The sequence below is a fragment of the Lagenorhynchus albirostris genome, chromosome 2, assembly GCF_949774975.1.
Source record: "Lagenorhynchus albirostris chromosome 2, mLagAlb1.1, whole genome shotgun sequence".
NCBI lineage: Eukaryota > Metazoa > Chordata > Mammalia > Artiodactyla > Delphinidae > Lagenorhynchus > Lagenorhynchus albirostris.
The window spans coordinates 180,590,830-180,611,574 of record NC_083096.1 but is presented as its reverse complement, the minus strand read 5'-3'; the positions used below and the strand labels follow the sequence as shown (position 1 = coordinate 180,611,574).

At 40.6% G+C, this 20,745-nt stretch overlaps 1 protein-coding gene across 2 annotated transcripts in view; it reads left to right on the top strand.

The window, feature by feature from the left end:
- CAMTA1 (calmodulin binding transcription activator 1) overlaps positions 1-19,306 on the top strand; it is an 893,482-nt gene extending 874,176 nt beyond the window's left edge. Inside the window, exons 20-24 of one of the 2 annotated variants that reach the window (XM_060141561.1) lie at positions 1,703-1,723; positions 3,156-3,349; positions 4,137-4,211; positions 6,948-6,978; positions 16,048-19,306. In XM_060141561.1, coding sequence (XP_059997544.1) covers positions 1,703-1,723; positions 3,156-3,349; positions 4,137-4,211; positions 6,948-6,978; positions 16,048-16,080 — 354 coding nt within the window. In that variant the 3' untranslated portion in view covers positions 16,081-19,306. The remainder of the gene's footprint in view (positions 1-1,702; positions 1,724-3,155; positions 3,350-4,136; positions 4,212-6,947; positions 6,979-16,047) is intronic. The other variant, XM_060141563.1, reaches the window with a different exon arrangement.
- The last annotated feature ends 1,439 nt before the right edge of the window (positions 19,307-20,745 follow it).

Here is a 20,745-nt window from a genome sequence, read left to right as displayed (position 1 = left end):
TACAGCATCCAAACAGGCCTGGGGGGGGGGGGGCTGGTGTGTGGTTTGGCAAAGAGCACAACATCCAGTGCCTGATCCAAAGACTGACTTTGAATTGCCTTGATTAAAAACCAAAGAGGGGCTTCCCTGGTGGCGCAGCGGTTGAGAGTCCGCCTGCCGATGCAGGGGACACGGGTTCGTGCCCCGGTCCGGGAGAATCCCACATGCCACGGAGCGGCTGGGCCCGTGAGCCATGGCCGCTGAGCCTGCGCGTCCAGAGCCTGTGCTCCGCAACGGGAGAGGCCACAACAGTGAGAGGCCAACGTACCGCAAAAAAAAAAAAAGAAAAACCAAAGGGAAATGTTCCAGAAGGGAAAAAAACAAAAACAAGCAAACAAAAAGCCACCTGCAACTAATGCCGCAAAATAATTTTTGTTCAGATCGTTGGCCTCTTAGTGGTATCACCTGCCTGCAGCGTTGGTCTGATACAGAGGAAGTTATTTGTGTCTGAAATAAGGCTCTGTGTCTCAGTCATTTTACCTATAAACTATTTAGTAATTAAAGAACTCAAGGGAATTTAATATGGTGATTGGAGTAGGTAAATACTAATTGTTATCGTTGACCTTGAATTATATACATTACATAATCCTTAGTGGTTTTTCCTTTTGGCTTCTTCTTATCCGATTTAAAACGAAGAATTGTAAAAATCTGAAGACGCCCAGAATATCTTAAACCGTTTTGTATTCCAGACTGTTTTGTATTCCTTAGTTAAGTGTTGCAGGAAGAGTATCTGAGTTACTCTTTCGTGCAGTATTGCTGTTTCTGAAACTACCTGCAGGGTCATGTAGCTCCCATCAATGGGGAAGAGAGCACCTAGCACGTCCTGGATCTTTTATGCTCATCATCTCATTTTCTCCTTACAAAAATATCTGAAGTCAACAATTTTATTTCCATTTTGCAGATGAAGAAGCTGAGGCTCAGAGAGATTAAGTAAATATTAGACCTTTCTAACCACCCAGGTGGTGATAAAATGTTAAAAATTGCCGAATTGAGTTCTGACCGGTTCATACAATAAAACTCGGTCCTGTCAGTAGGTTCTAGAACCTTTTATTAGGTTGTGCTTTCGGTAGGTCTTACATTTTTGTTTAAGGAATGTATACCAGCCACACAGAAATCCAGGATTCTGTTCTCTTGTTATTTCTAGCATTTGTCTGATTCAGGTTGCCATGTTCTCAAGTTTCTTTAGGATTAAGCTCTAACGGTGAGGGGCGGGGAGCCTCTTTAGCTTATAGCCGATTGAGTTCGTGATCCCAGGAAATGAAGGTTTATTGTGTAAACGCTGACACCACAGTCCCTGTAGCCCCCCAGCAGGGAACCATCCTGGCTTGTTGTTAGCCCGAGCAATACTCAGAATCAAGTTTCAAGTCTGTGATTTCAGCAGGTATTAATTCCAAAACGTGAGTTTGGTTTTTTTTTTAATCCCCTCCCAAAGAAGTGTTGGCTACAACCAGAAAGTCGGAAGGCATTTAAAAAAAAATACTGACAAATATAAGACAAGTATTTTGGAAGATGGAAGGCATGAAGATAGCCAGGTTGCCTTTTTTCCTTTTTTTTTTTTTTTTTTTTTTTCGGTTGGGAGTTTCATTGGTTCTGGTTCTGGTTTTTCATTTCCTTCTATTCGGCAATCTAACATTAATCTTGTATTTTCTGTTTCTCCCCCAAGCTGACATGGATAGCCTTGAAGGTAATGATACACCCAAGTCCTCTCACAAACCATTCCACCAGAGTCACACACTTCACACCCATCACCAGCTACAAGAAGGGGCCATTAAGATGGCACGGTCATTCCGTAGGCATACCCCCCTCGCCCGGCCACCTCACCACAGCACATCTATCCTCTGGGGACCACGTGGTGATGCCGTTGCAGTGGGTTTCAGCAGTAACAGTCATTGGACATTTTCTTGGCCAGTGTCCATCTAAACAATCCATCCAGAACAATTGCCGTGAACCCTGTGAGCCACCCTGTGAACCCACGTTTCCCTTTTTCCCGTCGTGCTTCACCGTGGCCCGGGAGGTTCTGACTATGCAGAGCGCATGGGTCAAGGCGATGGAAACGCTGTAGGATGCAGCGTCCTTGTCTTAAAAGACTTTTGGCCAAATGAAAATGTCAGGCGGGTCAGACAAGACTAAACAGGACTCTTGCAGAAGGGCCCTGTGTCTGTTTCCTTTCCTCACTCCACCTCATACATGCAGAGAGATACTTAGGCACAGGGATTTTCTGAGGAATACTTGTCCCTCTGATGGTAAGTCGCCTTCTTGTGAGCAAAGCGCTTCTCTGTGACTTCCTGTCCCCAGACTTGTAGTCTGTGTCGTTAGCAATCTGGACATAGTCTTTTTTAAAATCTGGAGAGCTCTGCATTTTTCCTGCCTGGACTCTGATAGGGAAGAGGACCCATCCTCCCCGCACCGTGCCTTCATGCCTCACTTTCCATCTCTGCGGCAAGCTGGCCGGAGGGTGCTGGGCCTGGCTCCCAAGCCGTCCCCGGCTCCGGGGCCGCTTTCCAAGTTTCATGGCTTCACCCCGCTGTCGGTCTTATGAGCATTAATCTTTTGCAGGTTAAAATGGCTTAAAGGTGTCAGCGTTTCATGATAAGCCTTGTATTTGGGACCTTGTAACTCAGAAATTTGTCGAGGGGAATGCTAGTTAGAAATCAGATGCTGACTGCTTAAGTAGATTTGTGTTTGGCAGGAATTGGGAGGCATCCAATTAAAAATGGGAGGTTAATTTAAAATGTTTCCAAATTGGATAGGAAATATCCGTCTTCAACATTTCAAGTTTTACCTCCTAAATAATACTTTTTCGATTCCTAAATGTCTCAGTTTATTGCCATTAAAACTTTTTTCCAAAAAGGGCAAACAATTTTGATATTTGGGGGGAAAAACCCACATTTAAATCAATGCGTTGTCTGAAGGAAACCCTTAAAGTAACATTTTGCATTTTGGAAAGGTAGGTGAAAAGATGCCTAGTTTGCCTCTTTAATGATGCCCCCCCAGAGAATATGAAAAGAAAGGGAAAAGTTTTCCTTCTTGCCGTCCCCACCTGGTGGGCTCAGAGGACACCCAGGCCTGCGTGGCCCCCCTTGTTACTGCTGTGCTTCTTCTTGTTCCCCCTGCAGTATGCACTTTATAAAAAGATGACACAGGCTGCCATCCTGATCCAGAGCAAATTCCGAAGTTACTACGAACAAAAAAAATTTCAGCAGAGCCGGCGTGCTGCTGTGCTGATCCAGAAGTTTTACCGGAGTTATAAAAAGTGTGGCAGGAGACGGCAGGCTCGGCGGACGGCAGTCATCGTACAGCAGAAACTCAGGTGGGTCAAGATTCGTGGCGGCCAAGAGAACCCCAACTGAGTCCAAAGAACTGCCCCTTGTTGACACGCAGGCCTGTACAAGGAGTAAAGCATCTTGCAGCTCTTTTCTTCCCATACCAGTCGAGATGTCACGTGTTCATAGAGTTACACCTGTCCTCTTTGCCTGTTTTTGTCTATTTAGTGTCTCCTTTCTCTCTCCCCACCCCCCATCCAATCATTTTGATGCCACCACCCAGTTTCACCTCGTATCAGAGTCTGGCTGGACCACAGTTCCTACTCAGAAAGGTGGCACTGTAATATAGCCGTCTAAATTGTAGCGTTTCTATACCTAAGACCTTGGGAGAGTAAGTAGTACTAAGCCACTCCATTTTGAAGAGTGTAATAAAAACTTCTAGCACCGGAAAATACACTGACGAAAGAAGTTTAGAAAATAATAGTCCAAAGAGAACAGCAAACACAGGCGAATCAATTTCTAAACCGAGAAAGTCTGTCTAATGCCTTTTTGAACAAACGAGCTTATGAAGACTTGGGGCAGAACAGTTACAGGACATCTTATCTTTAGTCTTTCTATTATCTCCCTCCAAGTAGGTGAAAGTGTCTGTAATCCCCTCCTTCCTTCTCCCCCAGTGATGCCCAGACTCAGAACCATAAAATAGGCTTGTGCTGTTGGATTTGCCACATGAGCTGTTTGGTTAAGGGTTTTCTCTCGCCGCTGACCTGCTTTCAACTTTCGCACATGAGGCTTTACAGCTTCTCGTGACAGTAATTCATATTCTGGCTTTTTCAGGAGCAGTTTGCTAACCAAAAAGCAGGACCAGGCTGCTCGAAAAATAATGAGGTTTCTACGCCGCTGTCGCCACAGGTACATTAACCCTCATCCCGACATGTTCCTCGTCGAGAATAATAAAACCACCCTCATCGCCTTAACCACTCATGAACTCCTTGGTGAAGCTAATCCCCCACAAATAATCAGGGTACACGTCCCAAATGACACTAGGATAACAGAACTCTTTAACTAGGGACTGAGTTGCTGCCATAAGAATACCGGTCGCTGTTCCAGACGATGCTGTGTAGAGATTGAACCACGGAGATCATGCCAGTGTTTTTGTTTTAATTTGGGTGCGAGGACAACTTAGACTGGCTTTTCATTCCAGATTTTTCTTTAGCAGTGTGTTCTTCACTCTAAACCCTTACTGTGCTAACGTGTGTCCCAACAGAAAAGACACAGAGTTTCTATTCTGAAGGAAAGGTTGGGACACCACTAATGCCATCCAAATTTTCTGATGTAGAATTTCCACTAAATAGTTGGTGCCCTCTACTGGCCGTGTCAGAGCTAACACCCTCCATCAAGTGATCAATTCCAGCTAGTCTGTGATGAGAAACAGGAGAGGTGGTCAGAATGAAACTGGGCAGGGCAGGAAACACAGCCGAGGCAGAGGCGCATTTCCAACTAGAAGTGGGCTCCGGTGACCCCAGCATCTTCCTGCAGAGCTACGCCAGGGGAGTTTCTCTTTGTTTTCCTGAGTTTGGGATGCCTTGGTGAAGACGAGGTCCTTAACTCAGATTTTGGGGGCTGGTGAACCGTGTTTTTTCTTTTCTTTGCTTGGGTTAATATTCCAGCCTGACCACTGTGACATTGGCCGACTGAGCTGTGTTTAGATAGCTCTCCACGTAGTTTTGTCGCTTCTCTGTGCATCGGGAGCGATGCAGTTTACAGACCCAAACTTGAAAGCAAGCTCTTTAATGTCTGATTTCCTCTTTCCTGTTTAATTGTACCCAAAGCCCGAGTGTCCAGGTGCAGTTTGATTCTCAGAGGTTTCACTTTAGTTTTTTTTCCCCTCAAACTGTCTACTTGCTAACTTTGACAGTATTCTAACTTTGAGACTTACTAGGGGTTAACTGGCTACTTGTGTGCACTTTTACTTAAATTAACAAAATAATTCGTTTACATGACCATGGAAGGGAATGTGGACAGAACCACACATGCACAGTGATAAAAACTTTTAAAGGAACATTTTTTAGGTTATATACGGTGTTCTCTAGCTAGAATGCTGCCAGGGCAGCTCCTGCACATTTACCGTATTCCTCCGCAGAGCGTTTCCTCTCCACCACGCAGTGATGGGGTTTTCCCCGTGACGCTAAGCAATGAGGTGCCCATATCAATACTCTGAAATAGCAAGTCTTGTTAGGAAATGCATATCAGAATATGCGACATGGCCAGGACGTAATGAAATGAATCCTCCAGGCCTTACCAAAGTCAGTCTCTGTTTCCTTATTATTTACTCATACCTTTGACTTAGCCGTAGGGGACTTGCAGCCAAATAGAGGAGTTGATTTTCTTCCTTTGGTGAAAATATCAAGGCCTTACCTGGACCCTTTGCCATATATTCTCACACGTGCTCACACTCTTCTCCCCTTTTCCTCTTCCTCCTGCAAAACAAAAAACCCAGGAGGATTCAATCCAGCACTGCTGAGTCTGTGATTAACACTTTCCTAGCAGGTTTTATCTTCGAGGAAATCGCCTCCACGTGGCTCTTCCTTAAGCCCCGTCAAACAAATGTTCACAAGTTAAATTCTCCTTGGTTCTTCTGGTCTTATCCTCAAACTTTGAAAATATGTATAGGTAATGCCACCTTGGTCATTGTGAGCAAAACTACAGAAAGTCCCATGTTCATTTTCTTCTTTTTTTTTTTTTTTTTTTGCCAAAGCCTACCATGTTTACATTTGGTGAACTGAGTGAATTGAGAGGGTAAGATATTTAAGCAAAACATAAACGGCTGAAAGGCTGCTTCCCACAGGAGGCTGAATGAAGGAATCGTCTCACTCATGTTTTTAGAGTTCTCCTTTTGTAAACAAGTAGAAAAGCATTTCATGAGGATTTTGCCTTTCTTTGGTCCGTATTTTAACCAGTAATATCCTCATGAACCTAATAAGTTGTTTTATGAAGAGAGCATCAGATTATGGATCTGAATTTCTGTTCATTATTTGGGATTAAACAATGACCCCTACTGGCTCTTTTCTTTACTTGCCCTTTGATATTCCAGATGCTAGAAAAATGTGCAGGCAAATTGGAATAAAACCTTTGTCTACTGACTGTGTAAGGTCACTATTCACTTTCCATTCCCATATATTCAATGAAGGAACCTGAAGAAATCCTGAAAAATCTATCCTGGAAGTTTGAACTCATTTTCCCTAGAATGAGTGTCACCCTGTTGCCATTCTGGGTTATTGAATATTATTTTAAGAGAAACTGTCATCTGTGTTGTCCCCTAGAAGCATTAAAATAGGAAACCTCATATGACACCCTCTCAGAAAAGGTAGGTAGGAAGTGGCTTCAGGAATCAATAAGAAGTGTCCCATTTCCTTAAGGATTTTGCTCAGTCATGGACCCCAACATTTTTAGACTGAAAAATAAATTGGTGAATTTCCTACCTGCTCATTTCACATATCCCACCACCACTCTCCTTTTCTTTTTTTCCAAAAACAACCAAAAAAGGAAACCTTTATAGTCTTTTTTGTTGAAATAAAGCTATTTATAAGATTTCTGTTGTGACCCTCACATGCTAATAGCTCTTTGGTGTTGTTTTACTGTCCAAAGCCCCCTGGTGGACCATAGGCTGTACAAAAGGGTGAGTTTAGCTGCCTGCTAGCCAGTTTCTCTTTATCTTCCATTTTCAATATTTTGCTTTTTGCTTGCTTGCATGGGGCTGCAGTCTAGGTATGCCCGTAAAGTTTCACATCCATTTCGAATGAAATAAGATAAAAACTAACCCTGATTACTAACACTGCTACTTTATACAACAGGAAAACAGTCACATACAGCCATAGACATACAAATGCATGAGCAAGTGAAAGGGAGGGCCTTCTGAAGCCACTGCAGGGCATGCGTAGCACTTGGTGGGAGAAGCCTTCAGTGTAAAAAAAAACAGTGGCTGGTGGGACAAGTTTAAATCTCAACAAGCCTGCACTAGAACAAAGCCTTAAGCAAGTGGTTATTTGCGATGAAAATAATCTGCCACGTGAAATTCGACTACTGCCGTGTCAAAATTTCTAAAGGAAAAAGGCTCACTGGCAATACTGTTGTTTTTCTTTTAACTCATCTATTTCTTGTTTAGAGTTACATAGTTTCATTTTCTAACTCTCCCTTTCCCTGGTGCCGTGAGGTAAGTCAGTACCCAGAGCTGCCCTTTCTGAACCAACTCAGGACATTCATGATCCAATAGGGAACAAACCTGACTTCCAGCATTTAATGGCAGCGCTGAAGAAAGACAGGGTGGTGTGAAGTGTCCGAAATCTGTATATTCCATATTGCAGTCAAGAGTGGACGTTCCGAGAGAATTTGTGTTTTAAAGAAATGATAGTGAGTGGGTGTTCAACGAACACTATGAGTGTTCGTGAGATTTTAGAATGTGATGCTGATTTCTAAGTATGAAGACGTAACTGTAACACATCTTAAGTTATAATAAACGGTTTACTGGCAGAAAACTGGTTTTTAAAAGCCAGGAATTGAATTCACCAAAATCACACTTGAATTTAGATTAACTTGACAACTTTTGTCTTAAGAGAAGATGCACTTAAAATCTAACGTGACAAAATATAACATGGAGGTTAGCTCTATCAACTCAGCTCCATCCAACACCCTCCCTTCTTACCTTACACTCATACTGTATTTAGTCATTGGCAAGATTTCAGAGAAAAGATCGTGCTTCAGAAAAAAATCTCAAACTTCTAATGTCTCTGGAGAGATCATTTCCCGTATCACGACATTTATGTTGACGGTAATATTTATTCACTATATTTTAAGCCAAGTGTCCAAAAACATTTCCTTAAAAGGCCAGATGATAAGTGTCCGTTGCAATATAGTAGTTCCCCCTTATCCATGGGGGATACGTTCCAAGACCCCCAGTGGATACCTGAAGCCATGGCTAGTACCGAATGCTATGTATACGTGTACACACACACTGTGTTTCTCCTGTACTAACAGGCAGGTGGCGTATACAGTGTGGATGCGCTGGACAAAGGGATGAGTCACATCCCAGGCGGGACAGAGTGGAGCAGTGCGAGATTTCCCCATGCTACTCAGAACAGCACACAACTTAAAGCTCATGAATTATTTATTTCTGGAATTTTTCATTTACTGTTTTCAGACCGCAGTTGACAAATGGGTAGCTGAAACCTTGAAAGCAAAACCATGGATAAGGGGGAACCACTGTACTTAGTTCTACCCCTGAAACATGAAAACAGCCACAGACAATCCAAAAATGAATGGTTGTGACTGTGTTCTAATAAAACTGTATTTATACACAGACCTGCATTGGGCTGGATTTGGTCCATGGGCTGTAGTCTGCCAACCTGGGGTGATAGGAGAATTGAGTTTTTGTGAGTTTTTCCTAAATCAAAACCTTATCCCTGTAAAAGGTCTGAAGCCTCACCTATTGAAAACCATGGATAGTCACTGAAGGAGAAATTTGTTAAAAAAATAATAATAAAGCAGCTACTTGCCTTTGTAAATTTAACTAGTCAGACCTCTCTAGGATAAGGCAGTTGCTTACAATTAAAATAGTTCAGGTCCCGTGTAGTGGCGCTGGCTCAGTGATGTCTGCGTTTGAAATATAAGAGAAAAGGGGGACACAAATGTCCATTTTTCTAGTCCCTCGCTCTCTCTGCATACATAGATAATATCTCTGTCCATTAGAAAAAAACCTCCCAGAGAACAGATGCATGCCCTAGTATTCAATTTAACTATAAGTTGTAGTGTCTTGCATGTTATATGCAATTTATATCGTCCGCTGCAAGGATCCAACGTTTTAGTAAAAGTGGCTGTTTATGCACTTTTGAAGCCTGTTAGGTTCTCGTATGTTAATGATCATTTTCAAGAGTACATTTTCTAAAAGTGCTTTTCCATGCCAACCAGAGTCCCCACCTTAACATCCTGAATGCTCGCTGCATTCCGCTGTGAGTTCCTAAAACTCCTCCTCATGCGTGGAGAGTTGGAATTTCATAACATCCTCTATGCCACTCAGTCTTAGGGGGTTTGAGAGAGAGGAACTCAGAAGCTTTCAGGTTTCTTCCAGTGTGGTCATTGTTCTCTAACGTATGAATTGAGGAATAGCTTAGCTGTGTCTTGTCTAATTCCCAGTAGGATCTCTCGTCCATCGGAGAAGTCATGATGGTCCTCCAAGAGTCCCCAAGTTGAAGTTACTCTTGGGAGGCAGGACATTCTCTGAGGAGGATTTATATTCCTGGAATTTGTGTCAAAGAAGCTAATATACTTACCAGTGTATAAAGTATACCATATTTAAGACATTTAAGGTTTACATATCCGAAGATAATATTTGAAAAATGAAGAATTACATTTTATGGTACAGTACGTGTAACATACGATTTGACCCCAACTTTTAAGTTAATGAAGCAGCAGGATGTCTAAAAAGGGAGGTGACGTCAATTATCAGAATTAGGGTCCAGCTGGCTAACTCCAGCAGCAGAGCAATCAGAAAATACCAATGTGTCTTCAAATTTTTCAGCCTCAGGGAAAGCTAAGAAAAAGCCCCCAATGGTCCTCACCGAAGCCAGCTCATTTTCACTCAGTCACTCCTCCAAACTTGGCCCCTAATTTACCCAGTAACTTAAAATGAAGTCATCCAGTTCCTAATACCGTCAAAGGGATTTGTTTTGTCTTGGACACAATAACTTGTCAAGAGAAAACATTATACACAGAGAGATGTTTGAATCAACAGTTTTAATTATTTTTCTTAGTTCACTTAGGTGTTATACTAGTTCAGCAAATGACTGAAGGATTTCTAAGGTTGAAGAAATTTTTAAGTGCTCTGGCTGAGAATACTATATTCCAGTTGGATTTTGAATATCTTGAACAGGGTGTTATTCAGTGTTGCCCCAGAAAACCAAGATGCCTCAGGTGTAAAGGAAATAGTAAAGAGCTGAATTATATAACAGGTTTGTCCTCAAGGTATTGAGACTAGAAAGGACAATGCCTTAGACTAATTTCTCCTTTCCCTAGTGAGATCAGATTTCTGTGAGAGGGCTTTATAACCTAAAACAGTCCCTGCAGGTATCGTAAACAGTAAGACTCCTGGTATTGAAAGAACCGATCTCTTGAACATTGCTGGCCTAGTTACCCATGTTCAATAAAGGTGGGTGAAGCCATCCAACTGGAATAAAAAGAGCCCTGATTGGAGGAAGAAGAGATAACACTCTCTGGGCACCAATTTTTAAACACCAGGTTTTCTCTCTATTTGACAACTGGGTTTCCAAACACTTAACCGGGCCAGATGCTGCTAGTTATCTTGGTAAGTAGCGTGGACAGCACTGATTCTTGAGAGCAGCCCTGCAAGATATCTTCAGTGGGTCACTAGCAAGTTCTGCGGGTCACACTTAGACTTTTTGTGTTGTTCTCTACACGTTGGTCCAAGGGGCAGTTCTCTAACGATGCCTGCGAGTGAACTGGTTGAGAAAAGTTAACAGTGCTCTGTCAACAGCTTGGATGTCACACTTCCCTAGTTAAATTTGACGTGAGGTGTGGTTTCCAAGTGGCCCAGTCTGCTCGGTAAGGAGTAAGCGATGAAGGTGGGGTGCATCATCTAATTTAAATCTCCAAAGTAATTCTGTCTTACTTGCCTCTTTTAGGAAACGAATCTTTGGGGAACACAGTGGCGTGTGTTACATTGCAGACAACATGCTCTGTGTCATTCTTATTGGGCCTCTCTGTCTTTTTTGTTTTGCAATCCAAATGAGATTTCTGGAAAATGGCAAGACCTCTCTTTTCCTAAACCCCCCCCCACGAGCTATTGCAGCTCTCAGAGCAACAGGTAACTAAGCAGAGAGCCGCATCTGGCTGCCCTGTATATTTCTGACGTCCAGCATTGCGAGAATATACCTGCCAAAGTCCACTGGCTCATGACACATTTCCCTGGCTGAGCATTACTGAGTAGATGTTAACGAAGCCGCTTTGCCTAATGCTTTACCCATGGAGCCATTGTTCGCTACGAGTCTCTGAAGCAGGCCTCCTTCATTTATCCATAAACGATCATGGGACGTCTGATGGAAAGAAACCCCGTGGGCTTCTGCTGGCTTTCAGTGCTGTTGCTTACCACATCACTTCAGTACATTACAATGCAACGTGGTTTGGGTTTGGGTTTGGGCTGAGACTGCAACAATATCCGAAAGATTATTTTCAGCCTATAGAATGCTTGGGGGAAATCCTGGGCTTGTCTTCAGTTTTAACAGTTGGATGGTCACAGGTCCAAGTCTTGCTATTCTAATTACCGTGATTCAAGCCAGGAACACGAGTACCATTTTCGAAGTTACTGATGCACAGTTCAGAAACGTGGTCCTGGCAGCTCTCCTTATAGTAGCAATTGCCTTGGGCCTACAGAAGCTACAGTTCCTGTGTTGTATTAATTGTCTTCACAGTCTCCAGGAAGACTGCTCTGCCTGTCTTCCATGTGAGGAAACTCAGAAGTAAGTGTAATTATCATGGGATTTGTTTTTAGATAACCTGGACATTATTAGACTCAGTTCTTTCCTAGCCCTGAATGAGGCTAACACGTACAATTCTTTAAGAGAATCCAAAACTCAGTAACCCTTAGCTGAGTGTGTGTAACGTAATGTAACGGAAGTTTACTGGACCTCTGTATTCTCAGTTCTATAGATACAGTGACCACAGGTACAGAATTTTCAGGTATCATTCCAATTTCAAAACTTCTTCTCTACCTTTACCAAGTTTTCACACTGAAAATATGTTTACAATATAGGTAATATCAAGGAAACTAGCTCAATCGATTTTTGGTTTTGGTCTATAAAATTTATCTTTTTTTCCCCCTCCACTGAACTTTTCAATTGTTCTTTTATGTCACGTGAATACAACATTTGTAAGAAACAGTATTAGTAACAGATGGATAGAAAAACATCCTAGAAACTTTTTTAAAGAATGACAAGCAGAAATAATTATTATGAAGGAAACACATGCTCACTGTAATACATTTTGGAAATACAAATAAGCAAGGAAAATCACCCAGAGATGATAACTGTTAAACTTTTTGTATCTTTCTCGTGGTAGAGGCATTTTCAGTTAACCTACGCCTTTTAGTCATTATTCATGTCTTGAATGACTGAGACAAGGCGGCCACAAATCTCTGTGACTATTTGAAACACTCTGATTTGAAACATCTGTCTCTTAGAACTTACTAACAAAAATTCTAGTATCAGATGTTGTTCTCATTCACTTCAGTGAATAGAATTAATTGTTTTCTGTTCCTTTGGAGGCAGCATAACAGTCAAACATATTTTACCCAATTGACGTTTGATTTAAAGCAAAACAAAACAAAACATTAGGCACCGCTGTCTTATCCTAATAATCTACCCTCAAGTAACATAAACCTCCACTTGTGATTTCAGTAGTGCAGACTGTAAAAGTCTCTCAAGTTCATCTAAACTTGCAGAGGTAAGTTAACACCAATATGATCTGCAAATTGGAGAATGAGGCTAAAAGTCTTCGGTTGCCTTGATTCTCAGACCCATTCTTTTCATGTTTCAGATGTACTTCAGTCGTAAAATTCATAAGTACATTTTATGTGGAGGTATTTTTTTTCCTCCAAAACATTGTAATAGAATCAACATAGGGTCTTATGAAGGATGACGTCTTAGAATTGAGAAAATGTAATTGTCATCATCAGTTTCAACAACGTACTCATCTCATGCCATGGAAATTTTCCAAATGCGTGTATTTTTGTACAGACTTTTAGGAAAACCAATAAAATAAGAATTGGGTTTAAAAATGTTTTTTTCTTGTTGTTGCCCTGAGATACTGTTTGAGGCAGCAGAGTGGAGGAGTGAAGTCAGACAAACCTGGCTTCAAATCCCCACTCTGCCATTTATTAACTATATAATTTGAGGTAGGTTGCTCAATTCCTGTAAATCTCAGGTTCTACGTTTATGAACTGGAGATGATTCTGATATTGTGAGGACTAAAATAACGCAACACATACTAAGGAACCCATGTAGCTCCTGGAACATCAGTGTTCTCTTCCTTTTTTCCTAATTTCTCCTTTAACAACTTCCTGTAAAAAAAAAAAAAAAACTTCCTGTGCCATTTAACTCATTTTAATATTATGTATTTATAACGCTAGTAGACTGTGAAAACTGCATAATGAAACTAAAAACTAAATTCTCCAGTGGAGTTCAGGAGTTAGGAAAGCCTAGAAAATTGGAATGTCTGAAAATTGGAATGTCTCATTTTTCCTGAATAGACAGTCGTGGTCATTCTGTGTGTGGACGTGCATCTCTCCTTAACTTTATGCTATGTGAGGCTAGCACTAGCTTTATAGCAGAGTATTTACGTGGTAACTTTAAAACCCTGTGAAAACTTAGTTGACATTTTAATTAGCTCAGAAAGAAACTGCCGAAACAAATGTGACCATTTTAACTAAAAAAAAAAAAAAAAAAGCTTATGTTATACCCACCGTGACCAGCTGATTACAGATTCTTTGGTATGAAACTATATAAAACATTCATAATTCTGGTTCATAATTCACGCTCCTTTTTATTTCATCCCAATGATGAACTTAAGATTTTTAAAGCCTTCCTGTTCACGCTAGCAGAACTGTGAATGGAGATCTTTGTGTTTATGCTCTCAGGCTTTGAGTTCAGAATTCTTCAAACTCTAGAAATCTCATCAGTGATGGAGTCTCTGTTGCACATTTGTGAATGAGTCCTGTACTAGTGCAGAAATAAAATGTCGTACTTGAAGTAGCATGCCCATTTTGCCGTAATTCAGCAAGGAGGTCTGCACAAGTACAGATACATTGCATGCCCAGAAGGAAAGGTGGCATCAGTGCATGCCTTGCATTTTTCCAGCCAAAGGGCTGTTAGTATAGACATTGCATGTTTAAAAATTGAACACAGAATATAGCATGTTTCAATTTTTAAAAAGCCATTTATCAAGTATGCATGTCCAAAATTAGGGACCTATAGTGATGCACATATCTGTACTGCAATATGATCCAAGTCACCTGAAAATTTAACAATCCATAGTATACTTAATTCTAAAGTTTAAATAATACCTGGATCCAGTTACGAATGTAACAATGTATTCTAAAGGTACCTATTAATAAAGAAGGCTTTAATAGTTTCGAAGATATACTGTTTGATCAAGCTGAGCTTGGTGTACTTAGTAAATAATCAGACAAATAAGTACATTTTCAAACATTATAATTCTTTTTAGTATTGATAAAGTGAGAAAGCTTTTTTTCTGAAAGAGAGCATCTTCTCTTTGAAGAGATTGTATCAACTTGGCAGAATTCTCAGAAACGATTCTGCCTGGAGGTGGTAAATATAATTTTCTTAAATTGCTATTATAGTACATACGCCATTCCATTGAATGCCAACCTAGGTAATAGAGCAGTAACTTATTACTGGTTTTTCAAAATGTTTTCTTTCCACATGAGTGTTCTCTAGAAAGGAAACTAGCATTCACTTTAAAATAAAATTTAAATTTACTGGTATAACTTAAGATAACAAAGAGGCCCTAGTCTTAGAGAACCAGAAAACTATATTTGGGAGTTATTGACCTCAGTATAGGCCCATATTAGGAAAACAAATCAGATTCTTTTCTTGTCTTGCTGTTGAGGTAGAGTATATGTGTCCTGAGAAACTGCCACTTCTATTTGGCTAAAGTCATCCTCTCGCACCCATTTTTAGCAAACGTTATTATATGGTATGCAGTGCTACAAACCATCTGTGACTTACAGGGCACACACTGACTTCAGAAGTGAGACCCTGAAGTCACATTTGCATTTGATCATTCTCGTAGTCAGGCAAGCTCTTAGTTATTTGTCCGTAAAGAGAAATACATTCTTACAGCTTGGCATCTCTTCCCAGGTACCCCATCTGCATCAAGTGGCCATATTGAAAAGCCAAGGCAAATTTTTATATTAAACCATATCGACTGAAACTGGTCACTAACAAATAATTTGCCAGTGTGAACGTTCCATGACTCTATTTATAGCAATTTAAATTTGTTTACCACAACACATGTGATAAACAGAACGAAATACCCTACTGGTATTGCACCCTGTTGCTGTCCATCTGGGGGCACTGGGGGGACTGACCTGAACATCTTTTAAAGCTACAATGTGGAATGGGAGGAAAGTAAGCAATTCTGAAAATCAAAAAGACCGCAGATCACATGAGCGAAATCAGAGTTGTGCAGATGAGCGGTCAGGTTCAAGACAGCTCACGATCTTGGGTCTGTGAGCAAAACAACAACTTACTCCCTAGGTATGTCCAAAGCTAGATAAACGTGTGTGCAGTTTCCCTAACTTGCATCCTATGGAATTACAGGGCATTAACAGGGGTCCACCAGCCTAAAAAGAAAGTTATTTGAGCAATGAACTTTCTTCTACAATGAGCATGTTATTGTTACACTTCATTTAATGCAGTCAACTTCGGTTTTGCTTTGTGTTTAGAGGTGTTGATATAGAGCAAAGTTTCAGGAAGGGTCCAGTCTTCCTCCTGGAATATTTTCCCCAGCAATTTCACAGGAGTTTCCTTTGCCATCAATCCTCAGAAGGGTTTTTGTCTTGGCTTTTCACTTCTGGGGGAATGGCCCTGCCCTTTCCTTTATGTGGTGACAGTTTCACTCTATAGTTATCACCTGGTCTTTTGTTTTGTTTCTCTTCCAGAGTGAAAGAATTGAAAAAGGCCAAGGAACTTGAAGACATACAGCAGCATCCCTTAGCAATGTGACACTGCTTTTCAGACTGTTTTCATTTCTGTTTTTAGGAGAGACATGCGACAACACACACACACACACGCATGCACACACACACACACACACACACACACACACATAACATAATCCCTCTGCAGTTTTGGGGAGATGAGCTGCAGGATTTTAACAGGAATGTTTTGGTCATTGCATTTGCACTTTCATGGACAACTTTTAATTTGATCAGCAAGACATCCTGGAATTCAATCTTCTGTTGGATCATGGGCAAACAAGACACCACGAGGAATCGAAAGAGGCTTTCCTCCTCTTAGGAAGAAGCCGTCTTCCTTCTCACATAGGGCTGTATTCAAACATCGTGTGGAACTGTACAAATATTTATACCAAAAATATAGATAAGAAAAGGTGGGGATGCACTAGCAACAAAGAGAATGCTGTTCCTGCACCTGTCAGTTATTTCCAAGAAGCTGAATCTTTGGGATTGATTCTCAGTGGAGGGCTTAGATCATACAAATCTTTATTGGGTCCGTGTGTTCTCATTTCCTTCACTGTGTTTAGTTGATTTTAATTTGTCTGTTTGTGTTTCAATCTTTACAGCACACTTAATGCAACTTTTAAAATCTGCAGGTTATTAATGTCTTGTGGAAATTTGCAGAGGGGCGGGTGCGTGGTAAACGGGTAATGCGTGGGAAATGATGAATAACAGCGTACACAGTTTAAATTTATTTTCTGTCCCCACCACCTCCCAAGAACCTGCGAGGATAGTCATCATCTTGTCCCTTTTCTCATGTTCAGCACTTTAATTTTTTTGCCTTACTTTCATGTGCAATGAGAATTACTTAGAGAATTGGTAAAGCATGTAGCTTTTTTTAGTAGCCTTGGAAACTGTAGTCATTCTAAGGAATCATAAACCTTGCCTGGACATTTGCCACCTAAAAGATCAGTGTGGTGCTGCGTTCTGGCCAGTAAATCCCATATTTTTGGCTATATCTCATCCAACCTGAGCAGTTTCTGTGTATATATAGAAGGTAGAAATGGAAAGTGAGAAAATATTTGAAAGGGATTATATTAATTGCTAAATATTTTATTCACAAAGGTCAATAACATGGCAAGATAAAATTATTTGTATAGTTTTGTCTGAATGAGCGAGAAAAAATGTGGATGTATTGTTTGTATATATTGTATATATTAAAACAAAGAGATATGTGCATGAAATCAAGAAAAAAGAAATGAACAAAAGCAAAGCATTAGTGGCTATGGTCTGTAAAATGAAACAAAAAAAACTTTATTTCACTATAAGAGTACTTTATTTTAAATGTTCTTTAGAAGAACATTTTGCTAAAGCATGACTAAACTGCAAAAAAAAAAGAGCTACTGTATTAAGACTTAGGAAAAAAGGCAGAGTAACATTACTTAAAAAAAAAAGGGTATGTTTACATTTAATTTGGGCTACCAGGAGTTTATTTTATTTTATTTAAATTTTTTTTTGCCAATGGTGCCAAGTAATGTGAATGCTGATATTGCTTAAAAAAATTAAGTTACTTTTGCTAAACAGATAATCATGAGATGAATCAGTATATAGCTTAACACCATCCACTCACTCCAACAAAGAACACTTAGAACGGTCAAAACCTGACAAAAGAAATAGGATGAAAAGTAGAAAAATTACTCGTGTTTTCATATCTCCTGCTGGAAATCAGAAAATGTAATAAAAATTGCACAAAAAATAACTACAAATTAAAAGAATGCAAACTGGTCTCGTAGGGATGTCATGGTATATGATTACTATTTCCACATAACGAGGAACCAAAGAAATCTGATGCTTTTAACAACTCAACTACTGATGTTAAATCGAGAGAATAAAGTTCGCATTTGCTGATGCCAGTTTAAAATCCCCAGGTTAAGTTTCAGGACCAGTTGGTGTAAAGCTGAGAGACTAGTTTTTTTCCCCCTTGGTTCTGGCTGCCAACTGTAAGTGAAAACTCAAGGCTTGTTGTGAAGCCTAAACATATTCACAAATCAGCTTTTAAACTGGTGTCTTAGAAGGAAGGTAGATACAAAAAGGTTGTGGTTAACAACTGGGGTCAGTGCTCTTGGTGCCTTTTCTATAATTGTACTTGTTTTTTAATTACTTCCTTTCACTGCCAACCTCGAATTACTGTACAGTATACGTCTTACTGCTTGTGATCAGCTGTGATGACAGTGACAGCCCCACAACTAGCAGCCACCTGTACATTTGTAAACTGACCTGACTCAATTTTGTCTTTAAATGTGTGGGTTATGTTGCAGCTGTTGCAGTCCCCCAAATACCTATTATTTTACACAATTTGACCTATAGGAGGACACTTACAAACACACAGTTGCATTCATCAACGGGAAGAGAACGTGAAAGCCAGCTCTTTCAGAATATCCTTTATTAATACTGAATTTGGGTATGTTTATTCCATCTTGGTACAAATAACCGATCTTTTGACAAGAGTAATGACCTCAGTGGATTTGCTTTAACGCTCATTTTTTTTTTAATGTTTCACATGCTACATTATTAGCTGAGTAAGTTAGAAAATCTGAAAGATAAGGACTGACATAGAATTAGGAGCGTTCTTATGGAGGGCATAGAAGTAGGTTCGAAACCTACCCGTGTAACCTACCAGTACAACTGTGAATCCCAGGTGAGGTACAAATGCACTTCCACTGAAACGAAGCATTTCTGACCGCTTTTTCTCGGTTGTGAATCTTAATTTTTGAATATAAGATGATAGGTAAACGCAGCTTTCTTGGATAATCTAAATTCCCAAGTGCCAGGAGTAGGATTTCATTATAAAATTAATAGCTAATCTTATTCTGTCTCCTGAAGATTTAATTGCTATTCTTGTTACCCATTTGAAATCAGCTGTACTGTGTGAACGAAATCGAGACAATAACTAGAACCCCTCTCTGGCTGCACGGTCGCTTTTGGCAGTTCCACACAGTAGTTGGCGCCCAATGGGGGGTCCCTGAGACTTGCATGTAAAACTAGTCTAGATGTCTTCTTTTTTGTAAGTTTTATTTTTGTAACTGTGCATGTAAAGCATCATTGAATCAATGGATCTGTTGAAGAACTCAGCTGCTGGAAACCATGCAAAATGTTTTGAATTGCCCTTAAAATATGGAAAATGTTTTCTGAATGCTTTATATTCTTTCTGCTGTAAATTAAAAATGAAGAAAATTTCCCCATACTATGTGTGTTTTGCTTTAAACTCAACTGATATTGAAATCCAAGGTGATCAGCACGTTTCACACCATACGAAATCATTTCAAATATTTCCTTCTATCCCGATACAGTGCCTTGACCGCGAACGTTACATAGTTTCAGATCTGTACCGGAAAGAAAAAGTTTCTCACTGGAGCCACTGTTCCTAAAACAGTTACTTGTCAACTATCTTCTCAGGCATCGCTCAACCTATCAGTCATTTGACTAAGGGCAGTTATTGGAGAGAGAAAGACACCGATCTGAATTCACCTTTTCAGTTAAAACCCTTTGCAGTTTTTTAAAAGTCACTTTTCCGCTGACTACTAATACCAGCCTTCCTTTCCAAGAGCTCCGTCATCACTCTCATTCCCTTTCACTGCAGAGCCTCATCTTTTGTCTCCCTGGTGGTCCCTCTTCCATCTAATCCATCCCACTGCTGCTGCCAGAGAAGTTTTGCGTGATAGAGCTCCCAGATCCGTGAGGCCTTGATGGTTTCTACAACCCACTGCACTGAAATGACATTTGCCTTTCTTGCTTATCTTCAATCTTTATTCGGCCTTATTTTCACCTATGCCCCAACCTGCACACCCTGGTTGGTCTGTTCAAACCATGTCCATGTCCACTGTTTCTTTGTTCATGATGTTTGTTCCTCCCATGCCTGGAAAGTTCTCTTTTTAGTTACTTAACCCAACTCAAATCTAACCTCCTCTGTGACACTCTCTTGTTTATTCTAATATACACTAACATTTCCCTTTTCAAATTATGCCATTTAGAGTTGGAAAAGACAGTTTGGTGTTTATTTTCATTTCTCATCTGATCTGCCAGTTGACTTACTGGTGTTCTGTGGTGTTTTGTTTAATGTAGGAGTTGTCGATGTTGATAGGAATACTTTCAGTAACAACTTAAAGACCTTGCACAGTAACTCACTGCATTCAGATTTTTGCCTCAGCCTCAACCCGAAATCAAAAGTTGAGGACCTACTCTGTGCTTGGGGGTCCGGAAATACAGAAACGTAGAAAGTACAGTCCCTCATGTCAAGGCTCCCATAAACAGATTATAATAAGATCTGTGCAGTGAAAAATATACGTGTCACAAATGAACACACGAAGAGAGGGAACCTAATCCAATCAACGCCTGTGACAAATACCCTGAATGAACTTCCCCCCTCATTTTGACAAGTTTCTTGGTCTCCAGGACCACCGGGTTAATGCGGCTCGTTCAGCGGAAGCCCATGGGCTGTCTCCAATACTGTCAGGGCCAGAGAAATGACCCACGGGCCCAGAATAACGTAAAACGTCCCCACCTTCATTTATCTGCACAGTCCCTTTTCAGAGCCTAATGCACCACGTGCCTCAGCGTCCGTACCGGCGGCGGCAAAAACATGGAGCTGCAGCCCAGGGATCTGCCTCAGCGATCTGCGGTGGC